General features: G+C 39.0%; 1 protein-coding gene across 3 annotated transcripts in view; it reads left to right on the forward strand.

The window, feature by feature from the left end:
• The window catches only part of LOC110291812 (contactin-associated protein like 5-2), a 684,470-nt gene that overhangs the window by 169,724 nt on the left and 498,490 nt on the right, over positions 1–16,256 (forward strand). For all 3 annotated transcript variants that reach the window (XM_029482787.1, XM_029482783.1, XM_029482788.1), the window contains exon 3: positions 8,916–9,109. In XM_029482787.1, coding sequence (XP_029338647.1) covers positions 8,916–9,109 — 194 coding nt within the window. The remainder of the gene's footprint in view (positions 1–8,915; positions 9,110–16,256) is intronic.

A 16,256-nucleotide genomic window follows, 5' to 3' on the forward strand; every position in this document is an offset into this window, starting at 1 on the left:
AAAGAATACAGTAGTCAGTAACCACATAAATCTACTGAGTGTTGTGACTGGAAAATACCTCATTTGGTAAGGTGTTTGCTTTGCAAACTTAAGCACATATATTTATTTCCCAGAGCCCACGTAAAAATTAAAAAAAAAAAAAAAGGAGTATGGTAGAACATACATATAATCCTAGAATTGGAGAGGTGAAGACAGGAAAAATCCTAGGGCTTGCTGGCTATCAAACTATACAAATGGTGAGCTACAGATCAATGAAATACCCTGATTCAAAAGAAAAAATGTGGACAGCGTCTTAGAAATGATGGACAACATTGTAATATTTACCTCTGATCTTCATACCGGTATGAATAAAACTGTACCTGTACACATACAGAGAGAGAGAGAGAGAGAGAGAGAGAGAGAGAGAGAGAGAGAGAGAGAGAGAGAGAGAGAGCACTACTCTGTATAGGGACATAGCATATTTCATCAAAGAAGTCCAGTCATTTCAATTTAGCTTGAATGTAGGTATCTAGTATCATATTGAACCATTTATAAGTCTTCAAGCTTTTAAATGCATAAACACTCAACATAATCTATAAACGACTGGCTGTTTTATGTGTGTATGAAGCAATTCTTGATCTGGAAAAGATACCACTGTGTGGCATTCTCACTTAGAATTAAGATGCAAACTATCTTAGCCTCAATTAATTCCTGTTTGCCACATCATTTCATGAGTAACCCCAGGCTTGTGAAATAGAGAGATGGGTATTTACAACATACAATGCCCTTGGTACCTCCATTTTTTCAAAGGTGAAAAACCTTGCTATGAGGTTCCATTGTGAGCACTTAAGCAGACTGTCCTTTGGGGTAGTAAATTTCATAGTAGAGGTATTAATGTTGTATACAGACAGCAGGAGAATAGATCTCTGAGAGAGTTCAGGCCCACCTACAAAACCAGGAATTCTTTCTTAAAGATTTCAGATGAAAGAGGAAGATTCCCATGATGTGGTTGTTCTGTATTCCACAGCACAGTCTGTAGCCAAGCTGTTATACCTTCATAGTCAGCATGGAGAATTGAGGGATGCTGCATTATAGGAAATAAACCACACAATTCTGAGCATGTGGTAGAAGTGGGCAGGAGGGTCACATCTATTAAAGGTACTCATTTATTACCATCATCCCTTTGATGCCCCAAAGTCCAGCATTTGAACCCTATAAACACCTTAAGGGAACTGAGACTAAAATTAGATTCCTGGCCAGGCTTCTGATTTCCTGGTACTTGGAGATGCTGTTTAAGGGTTAAATACTCACGCACAGACCCAAGATATGTTTTCTTCCCAGCTGATATGAGAAAAAGGCTGCTGTCAATGGCTGATTACTCCCTAACCCCACACTTGACAGAAACTATTCACTGAAGGTCATCACAGTACAGAGCTTTGGTGTGCAGCTAGCTCTCACAGCTTTGCTCCCTGTCAGGGAATATTCAGAGGCAAAGAATGCCCCAGCAGAAAAGCTCCACATCAAGGCTACATCAAGGTCTTTTTCTCTTTGCTCAGCAATGCCTTTGACTCTGCCTATCCTGATGCATTCCTTAATCACTTCCTGTCAGAGTCAGTCTTCAAATCCCCCAGCTTATTCCCACTATGCTGTGATAACTGTGGGCACCCCCTGTGATGGTAGAACAGACATCTCATTTACACCCAGATTTAGAGTTCCATGAGAAAGGGCTGCCTTTCACACAGTTTTCTTACCTTCACTAGTCTCCTGGTGTCATGTACGAATGAATTATTTGCACTGAAGTCTTTGTTTCATATTTGATATCCAGAGGAACTGAAGTAACAGGACCCCCAAAAGATTCTTCCAACATTGCACCAGTGGCGCACATCTCTTTAATATAACTGGGTCTGATTCAGACACAAAGGTGTCCTCCCTCTCCAAGAATCTCCTGTTAGGAATTACTTTGCTTTTCTTTGCAAATTTGTCTCAATCAGCCCCACCCCAGGTATATATATATATCCCTATTCCCTATCTCTCTCTCTCTCTCTCTCTCTCTCTCTCTCTCTCTCTCTCTCTCTCTCTCTCTTTTTATCTCTGCAGATAAGTAGGTAGGTAGATAGATAGATAGATAGATCCATGTTTCTTATATCTCTCTGTGTATGTGCCACTTATTTGTAGAAGCCAGAATAAGTAATGGGATACCATGTACCCAGATTTATAGATAGTTGTGAGCTTGCCTGATAAAGGTGCTAGGAACCCACCTTGATTCCTCCAGATGAATGGTAATTAAGCTATCATTCTAGGCCTATCCTATAGAATTCTATTCTTTTTTAAAAATCACATTGAGTAATTTTGAAGTTGCTATTTAGTTTTCTTCTTGGACCTTGTTATCCCTTAAACTGGAACTTTGGTAAATGAGTAACAGTCACCTGTATCATCCTGTCATGCTGTACATGCCTGGTGCCACAAGAAGTGTTCATCCAACTATGTTCCAGCCGTAAGAGTTTTTGCTCAGCACAGACCCAGTTTCATATGGGTGAGAGTGTTCTACAAAGAGGAACAGGTGTCCTGCTAAATGTTGCAGATGCAAGCACATATGAGCATAATGTTATTCCTCTTACATACATGATGCAGTGTCATGTTCATAGAAGAGCCTCTCATGAGTGTTAAGTATGTGTATTTATGTGTGTGTGTGTGTATGTCAAAAGATAATCTCGTGTGATTTTCAGACTCAACCCACCTTACTACTACTGCTGCTTATCATTATTATAATTATAACAATGATAATAATAATTATTATTATTATTACTATTGGTAGTAGTAACAACAACAAAACAACAACAATAATAGGAGACAGGTTTTACAAAGGCCTGAAACTTCTGAAACTCACCAAGTAGGCTTGTCAGTGAGCCTCAGCCTCAGTGTTCTATTTGTCTCCTCCTTCCTAAAACTAATATAGCAGCTATGAGCCATTATGTTCTTTATGTGAGTATGGGTGTTTGGGTTTGAACTCTAGATTTATGTTTGAAAGGCAAATGATGTCTCTATTGAATGAGCCAGCTTGCCAGCCATGAGTTCTCTGCTTACTTTTTACAGTGTTTTACTCACTTAGTATATCTGTCTATAAAATAATTTTGAATACTGGCTTACAGGGTCATCAAGTGTGTCATAACTGAGGCTACAGCTTGTCCTTCCTGCTAGCTCCCCCTTCATTTGTGAAAAAATGTTTGCTCTTCATAGACATCTGTGTGATGTGTGGGGAGACATGGGACTTGGAAACATGTTAATTATAAGATTTACTTTATGGTTAAAAACGAGTCAAGACCTGGGTTAGTAGGTAAATTTTTAAAGTGCTTACTGTAGAAGCATCGAGGCTTGTGTTAGGATACTCGACATCACGCAATAGCCAGACCTGGTTGGCCCAGTAAAGAGAGTCTGCAACTAGGCTCAAGAACACTAAATGACCTTGCCCACAAGTTATTTCAGATTTGCTAAATAATGATGCTAACAGCCAATATCTGGGCAGAAGAGGTTTAGGGTTCCTAGACTTGGGATCAAAGGAAAATAACTAGGGGCAAAAAAAGGTAGAGAAAGGAGAAAGCCACCATGGCTTAGGTGAGTCAAATGACCATGTGGATTAGCAAATCGGGAGTTAAGAGCAGCCCAGACAAAACATGGCAAATTATGAAATGGGATTATTGGCTGGGAAATAGATACAACAGCATAGAGGGTAGATATCAACCCAGTTCTTGTGCTGACTAAGGCTTATTGTAATTTAAAAGTTGTGTGTATCTTTTATCTAGTAAATAAAGAAAAAGGTGAGGTAGAAACCTGGGATTGGCCTTAATATTTCTACAACAAAGCCTGAATGTCAGAAATTACTGCACTGGGAAGGAGGAGAAAAGTTATGCCTGGCTATTCCTTGGCAAGTATAGCTGAATCATTTTATGCCAATGTTTGAGTTTGCTTTCTGGTGCTATGATAAAACACTGGTCTAAAGCAACTTAGAGGAGGAAAAGTTTTCTTTGGCTTACACTTACAAGTCACTTCCATCTTTGAGAGTATTTGGTGCAGGAACTCAAGCAGGAACCTGGAGGCTGAAAACATTGAACACTACACTTTGCTGGCTTAATCACAGGCTTCTACTTTGTTAGCGTCTTTATAAAACCCACCATCTCCTGTCAAAGGAAGGGAGTTGTCCACTGTGGATCTGGGCCTCCAAATCGATTAATAGTCAAGATCATCCCTACAGGCTTATCTGAGCAATCTCTCAATTGATCAGAGCCTAGATGTCTCTAGGCTATGTTAGGGTGAAGTTAAATAGGACATCAGGGAGAGATCTTGCCTCAAAACCAAAATGGAGTGCAATACAGATAGACAGTAAACACTTAACTCTGACTTTCAGACACATATGCACAAGAACCCAAATCATCTATGCAGATTCATACAAGCACACACATGGCCGTACATATGCACAAAATAAAAAGAAATAAAATAAAATACGCCATTGTCCTTATAACCTATTATTGTGAAAGCATTGGATGTCACATCTAACTCGTTCAGTTAGCCTTGTACAGATGGAGACTATTTTGGAATGCCTGCTATTTAGTTTCCCTGAAATGAAACTATGTTCTTTTCACTGTGTTTCATTTTCAATGTGGGACATGCATCTATTCTCATTTCCATTTTTGAGGAGGAGGAAAAGAAAAACAGGTAGAATGGAGGGAGTTCTGACTTCCCCATGAGTTATTCTGTTTCACAATCAGAATCTTCCCAGCCTGCATTCAAGTTATCAGCAAGGTGGCATAGAAGGCTGAGAGAGAGGTTTGCCAAGGTAAAAAGACAAGTTTATTTGCTTTATTTAAAGTTTGATTATGCTTTATACAAGTGGTTTGTACATGCTTATGATTTTTAGTCACTGCTAAACCTATGGCATAAGCCTGAAGCCAGAAAAATGGAGTTAAAGTCTCTAGTTACATTCTCAACACTGGTGCTAGGCCTGGTTTATTTCCTGATACCTGGGTAATAAAATAACAGTTTGGGAATAGATCAGCGGGTAGAGGTACTTGCTGCCAAGCTGAATGACCTAGGTGCAATCCACATGGTCTACAGGATGGAAGGGTAGAATCAACACACACAGTTGTCCTCTGACCTACATGTGGACACCATGGGATACTCCTACCAACCCACATGCACATACTAATACAATAAGTAATGTTTTCAAATGAAATACAATTACGGATTTCCCTGAAAATCTAGAGAAACACTGGAGTGAACTTGAGTTATGGCTTAGGTGGGAACAAGGATTATGAGTGAGATGTGGTTAGGAACATAGAACTTTGTTGCAGGATTCACAATCTCCTGCTTGGTCAATTATAGGTCACATGAGGTTGGATAAACTGACTGACTTCCTGGCAATGGGTCTGAACACAGTTGGGAAAACCTCCACTAATCTAACCCTGGGAGAAGAACTTGGTACTGACCTGACCTCAATTTTTTGTACTCAGATCTAGATGCACCAAGTTTTCTGAAAAGAACAAGAAAAAAAGAAAAAAACCCTGAAGTTAGTAATACAGTGGGGAGCATACTCATATATTGCTAAATTGGTAATTAGCTAATATACACAAAGCCCTGGTTAGATTCCCAACATTATGTAAAATCAGGCAGCATGGCACTAACCTGTGATCCCAACATTCTGTAGATGTAAGCAGGGGATTCATAGTTCAATATCATCCTCAGCTACATAAGGAATTTTAGGTCACCCTGGACTCCATGGGATCTGGCCTAAAAGAAAGAAAAAATAATGTCAACAACCCAGTATGCAGTTAGTAAAGCTTATAGGGTGTTAGAAACCAAATCAGACATAGTCTTAAAATCATCCTTAATTCTGGATGCTGTACCTATCTTAGGTGAGATCTTATTTTCTCTTTTCATTTGCAACTTAAAAGAGGCTCAGCAGGTAAGACATCTACATCCAAGGCTAATTCCCTGATTTTTAATCCCTAAGATTCACATTACAGAAGAAGAAAACCAAGTCCCACAAAATGTTTCCTGATTTTTACATGCATGCATTGACACACAAGTGTCCAAAGGTGGACAGACAAATGCACACTGAATAAATAGATAAATGAATAAATGAATAAATGTCATACATGCAGATGTGCAAATACCTGTGTAATGTCAGCGACCCAATTAACATAATGCAAGCAATAAACCAAATCCATAGCATTTGCATCCACTTACTATCAAGTTTTAGTGTTGCTGAGGAGACGCTGTTTAAAATCACTTTGAATTTTTTACCTTTTAAAATAAGTGAATTCTCTAAAATGAGCATCAATAGAGATTGCACATGATGAATGCTTCAAGATTTAGCTTGAATTTCCTAGGAAAATAAAATCTGCACCTCTTTCAGTTCTAAGGAGTCAGCAGAGAGGTAGGCGTAGTAGTTGGGACTTTTGAGCATGGTGAATAGTAGTGATAGTAGTAACAGAAAGTGTGTATTTCTTGGGCTGATATCTCAGGAGATTCAACTGCTTCCTCCCAAGACTATTAACCTATTGAATTTGTTTTTCTCTATTATTTATTGAGAAATACATGGATATATATATATATATATATATATATATATATATATATATATATAATATGTTTTAATCAAGCCAACCCATTTTCCCTCCCCTCCTATTCCTCTTCTATGGCCTCTACTATTTATTCCTCCTATCTTCATTTGTTTTACATTTTCTGTTTTTGCTTCTGTTGTTTTTGTGGGTGGTGGAGGTGTTTGTGTTCATGTGAAAACACTTATTGAAATAGTCCCCTCTTTCTGCCACATGGCTCTGAGGATGGTTGGGAACAAACCTTTTTCACAATGAGATGTCTCCTCAGCCTGAGATTCCCTGGGGATGAGCCACATGACTTCCTCTTACAACCTAATCTCAGGGAGCTGCATTTCTCTTAACTGAATCTGAATCCTGGCTGTCTGGATGTTTAAACTATTTTGACCTCTTCCTTCCACTATGTCATGAGATGTATGTTACTTCTTTCATAGGGCATTGTGCAGGGAGTCAAAGCATACTGAACACAGTAAATTCCAGTATACAGTAGCTGAGTCACAATAAGCATTGATTCTTATCCCTACTCTGGATTGGTTCAGTCTAACAAGTACATGGGGGGTTCCCTCCAAGTGATGGTGCAGACACTCAACATCTTCCCCAGTAACTATTCCAGCACCATCTAGACCTCCTGTGCTGTATATGTTATGGGATTATGAAAACAGGGGGAAAGACATAACCAGAAGTCTACTTATAGCTTTATTCTTGAGAACTTGGTCTTGTAGGTATAGCTGGATTACTATAAAAAGAAAAAAAAAATGAAAAAAGAAAATCAGTCATCCCTCCCCCCACATCACAAAGACACACACACACACACACAACTCATACTAGAACAAGAGTGGAGAGTATCAGCATACCATAGGGCCTATCTTGTTTGTGGCATACTAACCACTAAGAAGAACACATTTCAAAGTAGATGACAATTATGGGCCTTTCTCCATCCCTGTTTCAAATCTCATTTAGTTGGTGGAACTAAAAAGAATCTTATCAAACAAGAGTACTTCAGATAAGCTGATGCTGGAAGACAATCTGTGCAGCAGAAGCCAAAATGCAGAGTGTCCCTGAGCTATTAAGTCAGGTCTGAATGAATTTGCAATGGAGACCATAAATACAAAGTACTTGAGCTACCAAGCTGAGGTCTGAGTAAATTCTCTTTCATTTGGTAGGAGGTAAACTAGAGCATCAGGAGAATGTGCATGGAAGTTTAAGGAAATGGCAAAACTATTATGCTATATTTAGAAGCACTTTTCCATCCAGATCTCAGCAAAGGAGCCAGCAAGATGGTTGATTTTTCCCACACACCTGTCCATCTCAAAAGACACTGCAGCATCCCTCAGCCGACATTCCAGAGTACTTGAGAATTAAGCAGTCATTAAAAGTTTATATTGATTTACTTTTTCCTTACTTAAGGTGGAGACAAAAACTTAAGGCATAGGTTTTCCAATTCCAAGAAAATGAATATTGATTAACTTCAAAGTTCAAATTTCATGATTAGTCTAGGAACCAAGCAGCTATTGCAAAGCCCTTTTGAGTACAGTGGGTTATATGTGAGATGTGACAGATGTCCTCAAGTACTGCAGCTGCATATGTATCAATTCCTCTTCTGTTCCTAGCACGTGGATGATTATAGAACTATCTGCTTCCCACCTTTCCAGGCATGGCTACCCTGGACTCAGGTTTTGGCTTTACTGGCTCTGTTTTAGGCATATAAAGTTTGCAAGACCAAGGGGCCTCTCTTCCCAATGATGGCATACTAGGCCATCTTCTGATACATATGCAGCTAGAGACACGAGCTCCGGGCGGGAAAAACAAAAAGGCCTTTCTAAGCACCTGCTAAGACATTCTGTATCCTGTACCAGCATTGTAACTTCTGTCTTTCTCTTGTGAAGGTTCCTTACAGACTTTCTTTGAACCTTTCATTTCCCTTCTCCAAGCATTTTCCTCATGGAGAATAAAGGTTAAAGTAATCAATAAAGCCCATGGAATGCTTAATGAAATCTGTCTTTCAGCTCTGTATCCACACTGAGATATGAGTCCTCTAGTAGGTTCATCGTACAGATTTGGACAGAGAAAGGAAAAAATGGAGCTAAAGAGAGATGAATATTAGAAGGAAAGAAAGAGGAATGAAGTTGGCCCCAATAAACACTGCCCTTTCCCTGGACCAGATACCCTGGGATATAGGTTAGAAAATTGGTTCTGAAAGTACTAGGAGCTTAAGTTCAGAAACAAAAGCTGTGCCATAATTGAACATAGTTTCATTGATCTTTGGCATAAGAAATGGTGACTTCCTAAGGCATTATTACAAGTCTTTCTTTCACTATATTCCAGGAACTGGTGGTTGGTCTCCAGCAGATTCCAGTGCCCATCAGTGGCTGCAATTGGACTTGGGAAACAGAGTAGAGATTACAGCAGTGGCCACACAGGGAAGATATGGGAGCTCTGACTGGGTAACAAGCTATTGCCTGGTATTCAGCGACACAGGGCACAACTGGCAACAGTACAAGCAAGAAGACAGCATCTGGGTAGGAAATACTTTCCTTTTCAAGTGAATAAAGATAAGATATGCTAATGCTAACCAGTGAGTGTCTCTGCCATCTCACTGTAACCAGACTGTGTAGCCTAATAACTGTACTGTATCTATTCAGAAATAATGAGATCACATCTAGGCCCTGGTTCAAGTGTAGTTCTATTTCAAGGGAAATTGGACTACCAGCTGTAGAGAGATTGGTGTGTTACTTCCTTTATTGAAATTTCAATGGTTTTAAACACAAAATCTTCTATGTCAACTATAAAAATTGGAAAACATGGTTATAAAATATGATTGTCAGTAAGCTTGTGTCATTGGCTATCTTACTTTCTTATGTTCATTGTCTGTGGTAAAATTCTGCCAAGAAAAGTCAAGTAACTGTGAAATGGCTCACTTTGGCTTAATGTGCAAGTTTACATTCCATCTTGGCAGGGAATTCACATTTGTCAGAGATTAAAGTTGCTGGTCACATGACATCCATAATCAGAAGGAGCAGTGAATGTTGTTAGGTCAGTGCTCAACTCACTTTCTTCACTTTTATCTAGTTCATGATCTTAGCTAGGGAAAGCCACTGCCCAGTGTTGGCAAGTGTTCCCATGTAAATAAGCACAAACAAGAAAGTTCACTACAGACATGCTCAGAGGCTCATTGCTCAACTGATTTTAGATTTTGTCAAATTGACATTCACCATCATATTGGTTGAGGATATGTCTGCATATATATCAGACACTTTTCATAACTTGTCTAAATAACTCAACTATGTCACTTGTCCAACATTGCTATTTGTAGGATTACATCTGAGGATTCTGTACTCTATTCTGAGTATGCTGAACAGCCAGCCACCACTCACAGTTCTAAAAATATTCAAATATATATGACAATGTTTACATTAAATCCCAGGGTTGAGGGGGAAAAGTGGGGATAGCCCCTGCTGGGTCCTGAGAGGAGGAGAGTCCTTGGCCTGTCCAGAGGGTGGCTTAGATTGGTGGAGGCCATAGCTGGGAGCCTGAGAGGTCTTCTGCAAGAGATTAGTGGCTGACTCTTTAGAAGGCCTGTTCCATGGCTCCTCATGGTAGATCCTGATGAAAAGAGACAGTCTATGGTTTTAAAGAATTTATTGTCATGGTGGAGAGTAGCAATGAGTAAAACCATACACCACTTTCTCAGGAAGGGCCTGGGGTTAAATATCTTTTGCAAGGAGGAATGCCTGGGAAGGGAGTTTATTGGCTAAACCTCCAGGCCTTTAGGTACCTCATTAAAATGAAGATCTGTCTTGAGACTACATGACCTGTGGTCATGTCCTCTACCTATGGAGAGGCTTGGGGTATTGCCCTTACTTGATTGATGGCCACAAAATTATGGAGGACTGTGGACTCCTATCAAGAGCCTGTTGCCAATCCATTTTTCTTTCTTAAGTGAAAATTTGCATTGATGTTTCAGGGTATTGCCTGCTTTGGGTATAGCCTCTTCAGTAAGCTAGTGCTTTTCTACATTTACCTGTGTACACAGGTGGTACTTAATAACATTCCTTGGACATGGAGTCAACATGTAGACTTCAGAATTAATACTCATGGACACTGTGTGTAAATAAGCAGATAATTGTAGTCACTACCATGCTTGCATTTGCAGTTGGATATCTGTTTAAAATTAACTCTTCTAAATCCACTGCTATGAAATGAAATGAATCTTCTTGTTACAGTACTCTAAGTTTTTTAGGAAGTTCAACTCATAATAGTATGCTTAATATATATATATATATATATATATATATATATATATATATATATATACCAAATATGTTCTGAAGACTTTCTCTTTAGAATAGAAGTCAGAGTTAATATTTCAATTTTAACACTTTTTGCCTCTTTAAAAATTACTGAATCACATGAAGTATTATAGTGTCTGCAAAAGTGAGAGTTATTTCTAATTGCTTCTTCTTTACTGAGATATGTGTTTGTGTGTGTGTGTCTGTGTGTGTAATGATGTGCATGCACATGTGTGTGATTGCATGTGGAGGTCTAACCTAACATGTGTCTGTCCTCTATGTATTTTTGGAGCCAGGTTTTCTCAGTAGCCTGGATCCCTTGAATTTGACTCTGCTGGTTAACCCGCAGATCCTAGGAATCCACATGTCTCTACCTGTCCAGTGCTTGGATTATAAAGGTACACCCAAAACCCCAAATTTTCTCTTGGTTCAGATCCTTAGTTTGCATACCAAGCACTTTACCAACCAAGAAATCTCTACCAAGAAATCTCAGTACTGAGAATTTACTACTATATACACAATTTCTGTTTCATCTTTAAGCTGTTGATTTCTCTATATATTTTGTCTCTGTTTTGAAGTTTAAAATAATCTGTGGCTCTGATAAGTAAATCCCTAGGAAGCTTAACTTCCTCTCTTGAAGACCAAGTGTAATGAGGATGCTGACCTCATATGACCTGTAAAAGGGATTTTCAAAAATGAGCATGCTTCAAAATAGCCCCACAGGGCTTGTTAAGGTGCAGTGTACTGAGCTCTGCTTGGAGAATATCCAAACCAGTTTTTCAGAGTAGGTTTAAGAATTTACATTTCTAAAAAAGTATCAGGTAATTGTGGGGCATCTGGTCAGGCCCTCCCTTTGTGAAGCTCTGTGTAAGTGTAAACTGTACGTGATTGATTCATGCACGCGATGAGCTTTGACCAGAGCTAAAGTGATGAGAACCATGACTACTGCTTTTAAAGCCAGTGTGTGGCAAACACTTAGAGAAGATACCCAGTGTACACAGGCTCTCAGCTTCTTTATTTTGAGCTTTGAATACAAAAGAAAGAACAATATTTCAGTGCTTTTTGAGTAAACTGAAAACTCAGTGGGACAGGTAAGCTCTCCTTAGGTTAAGGGCTATTTCCCAGGCAGGCTCATTAAGAAAAATTGGCTCAGAGGCTTTTCAGCAGACAAAGAGGCGCTATAGCTGAACCTAGGGGAGTTGCTGACGCCTAAAGAAAAGAACTCTCGGCCAAAATCTGAAACCCCAGGTGTCTACATGCCCTGCAGTCAAATGGAAAGCATCCAGGCCTGGAAGGGTTCCTGGAAACAAAAGACTCTCCCTGGCTTAAAAACAAAGAAAAGAAGCTCAAAGGAAATTCATCTCAATAAGATTATTAAGCCCATTATCACAATAGCAGTCAGTGCTAAGGAGAGAATGTGATATAAAAACCAGAAAGCACAATCCATTAAGGAGGGCTATATTGTTGTTGGCTCAGTGTGAGCTGCGAGCAAAGAGGGATAATGGAAAATTGATGGATGCAGGGTTTAATAAATGACCCACCCCACAAGATAAATGTGGAGTAGTGCTGGAGTTGATTTGTTTCATGATTGTTGATTTGTTTTCTATGCCTGGTTACAGTGATTCACATGGGGAAAATATTTCTCTATGTCTGAGAGTATCAAAATACTTTAAATACTGTTCTGAACTACAGGAAAATACCAACTGGACCCATAATATGTGTTTAACATCTCCCATTTTCATTAAAAATAGTTATTTCATTTTGTAACCCGAGAATGTATCAGAAACTTAGCTACAGTCTACAGATGAAGGTAATAGCGATTTTTTTCCCTTCAAAGTTATCTCAGAAAAGAGGTGCCCAAAGATGAAGAGAATGCTCATTAGGTAAAAAAGCAGAGACCTGAGTTCATTTCAGTTTTCCTCATCAATGTATGGTGGGTCAGAACCACCTATAAGTCTAACTCTTGTAGATCCAATATTCATGACCTTCATCACATTCATTTACACACACACACACACACACACACACAAACACACACACACACACATACATACACACACACACATCTACAAACAAAACAGGACTACCACAAAAAAATTAAAAACAAGGGTCCTTTAGAACTATGCCGGAGTTTTCAAAGAATCCTGGGTCTCTCATTTCCTGTCTTGTGTGAGTATATTTTAGTATATCAAGCATGTCTGACACTATAGATTAAGTTGATTTTTAAAGTAAGATGTGTCAATCTTCTGTAAGAGACAGACAAATGCATGGAAAGGATACCGTAAAGCTCTGTGTGAGGCTGGGGAGATATGTGTTTCAGGCTTGTCAATAGATCAAACTGTATGGTACCTTTTCCCTTGAAGTGATTTTAACTTTATAAATATTTGGCTACATTTTTGTGTCATCTTTCTATTTTTATGACAAGCTGCAATGATAGATGTCCAGACTTCTATTAAGAGAATGATAAGCTTAGTATCTATAAGGGACAAGGACTTAGCCGGATAAGCATCTTTGCTGACTGAGGATCTGCTTGAGATGGACATAGAAATATTGAGTGCGTAATCTCCTGGCCATGGACTTAGTCTAAGGTAGCTGCTTCTGTGATGTGCTGCTGTTTCAGACATTGTGTCTATGTGAATGCTGTATGTTAATGAGAACAGAAGGTATACACATAAGGCTCACATGGCTACATTACATAAAAAGGTAACTTGCTGCATTAGCATTAAGATCTGAGTTCAAATACCAGGTGTGGTTCCACACATTTGTAAGCCCAGAGCTGTGCAGGACTGAGATTGAAAGACCGATGAACATTCTGGCTGCCAGGTAGCTCAAGGACCAGTCAGAGGCCTTGTCTCAAGAGAATAAGTCAAAGACTGTCAGAGCAGAGTACTTTCTGTCTTTCTCTGGACTCTGCTCATATGCACAGGATACATATACCCACACATACATGTGCACATACACTCCCAAATCAAAACACAAAGATGTTTGCACATGCACAGAAAAAATGCATATAGTGTATAAGAAAGATAACCTAAGCCACCTTAGTGAAGAGATAACAGGGAATCTGTGCTTGACAAAAACTCTACTTAGAGGTCAGATCTGGGTGTCCTATCCATTGAGATAGCTTTTCCCACACCTGCAAACACTAAGACTGTATTGCTAATGTGGTTGGATACATAGAAGTGACTATACTTCCAGGGATTCCTGAGTGATGACCAGGTACTCTGCCAAGCAAGTTTAGTGCTGCTTCTCTCCCAGACCAGAAAAGGCTTGATCTAGGAGCCCCAGTGTTCTTGTATTTTGCTTCTCTTTCCCTGCTGGGTATTCTAGTTACAGTTCAGGCATGTTCTTTATGCACCTCCTTCATCCCACTAATATGTCATCATGTCAGTGTTCTCCTTTGAGAAAGATTTGTCACTTAATAACTTCTGAAACAATTAGATGACAATTCAATAAGTGGATTTGTCAGTTCTGTGTAAAGAAAAAGAAAAATTATTTTGTAAGAACATGAAAAATCTTCAAACATTGTAGAGATTTTAAAAATATAGTCAGAGAACTCAAAATTTGAAGTTTTTTAAAATTTGTAAACTTCTTGAAGATGTTTATAAAACCATTCCTTCAGGAACCTGAAGTCTTCCAGATAGCTATATTTAAATATACAGATTTGAGTGAAAAAATTATTCTTTAGAGTGTGACCCTAGTATTTAAACAAGAGTTGGGAAATTCTCTCGAAACACACACACACACACACACACACACACACGTATACGTATATGTATATGTATATCACTTCCTCCCAAGAGAAATCTTCCCAATTCTCAATCATTCCAATACTCAGTCTTTCCAACTCACAATTTTCCTAAACAGCACTATTAGCTAGGATCCAAGGGTTCAATCATATGATCCTTTAGAAGATGTTTCATATTTAAACTGTGACAGATGGGCTGCAGAGATGGCTCAGAACTTAAGAGCACTGACTGCTTTTCTAATAATAATTTCTGAAACAATAGGATAACTCTCCTGTTCAATTCCCAGAAAATACATGGTGGCTCATAACCATCTATAATTAGATCTGGTGCTCTCTTCTGGTATGTAGGCATACATACAGGCAGAATTCTCTGTGTGTATGTGTGTGTGTGTTCTTAAAAATAGCTACAACACTCAATAAAAGATATGAAAAGTTCCTGAATTAATTCTTTTTCAGATATAACATATGCTAATAAGTTTGTTTCCTGGCTGGTCTATCAATGAACCACAGACACTACTTGACGGTTGCAAGCCTTTACATTTTAGTGCCTTTAACTGTGGAAGCATGTCTGTATGCTGGTGCAGAGAAGTAGGCAGGGCAGAGGACAACTTAACTAGAACTTCTTGAGTGTTGTCTGTCTTAATTATTTTGAGATAAGACCTCTCATTAGCCTGGTGCTCATTAAGCTAGGCTAACTTGAAAATAAGCCCTAGAAATCTGCCTTTCAAAGCATGTACCACTAATACCTTGATTTTGCAAAATAGACTCTGTTGAATTCAAATTCAGGTCCTTGTGCCTATAAGGAAAGAATTTACCAACTGAACTATTACCTAGCATACAAGTAGGTTTTCTTTATTCGGTTTTGATTGGCCATTTTCCCCTCTCCATTTCTTCTGTTCAAGCCATTTAGAAGGAAGTATATTAGCAATATGTATGTAGTAGGTGACATCATTCTTCAGCAAATCATGGACCCTAACAAGGGAACATCAGGCACATAGCCTAGATATCAGAGTCCCTAAATGGGGAAGGAAAACTCAAGGAATTACCAGACTCTAGATCAGGGAGAGAAGTACTGGATCAAGAAAGATCTCAGAATTATGAAGACTGGAAACAATGTCTTCAGACAGGCAGAAAAAAAATCTCTTACATGGGAATTGAAATAAGGCATCTATATTCTGTTGTTGACTTTGTCCTTTATTGGCATACATATTTTCAAGCCCACTTTGAGCCTTTCAGGTTGAATATTAGACAAATACACAGCAGTCTTGCAATGAATGTTGACTGTAAAAAATGAATCATATGTCATTTTTCTGTTTGCTTGGAATCCCTAGCTTTCCTTGCTTCCTCCCACACATGACCCAGCAAATTTAATTTCCTCCCTCTCCCTCCAACCCCACACACTCTGAAAGCCTCAGGAGCAGAAAATGTACCAAAAAGGCCCAGTCCAGCAGTTCTAATATTCCAGACTGGTGTCCCAATCCCCCTCACCTTAAGTCATACTGCCCCTGCTCCACAATCTATAAGAGGCTTCCACAAAGTAGTCTGCTTACCATTAATTTTAGTATCATCCCCTGAGACTGGTGAAATTACCCAGTAGCCTGTTCTCAAGTAAACCTGCCTTTTTCTTTT

The sequence above is a fragment of the Mus caroli genome, chromosome 1, assembly GCF_900094665.2.
Source record: "Mus caroli chromosome 1, CAROLI_EIJ_v1.1, whole genome shotgun sequence".
Taxonomy (NCBI): Eukaryota; Metazoa; Chordata; class Mammalia; order Rodentia; family Muridae; genus Mus; species Mus caroli.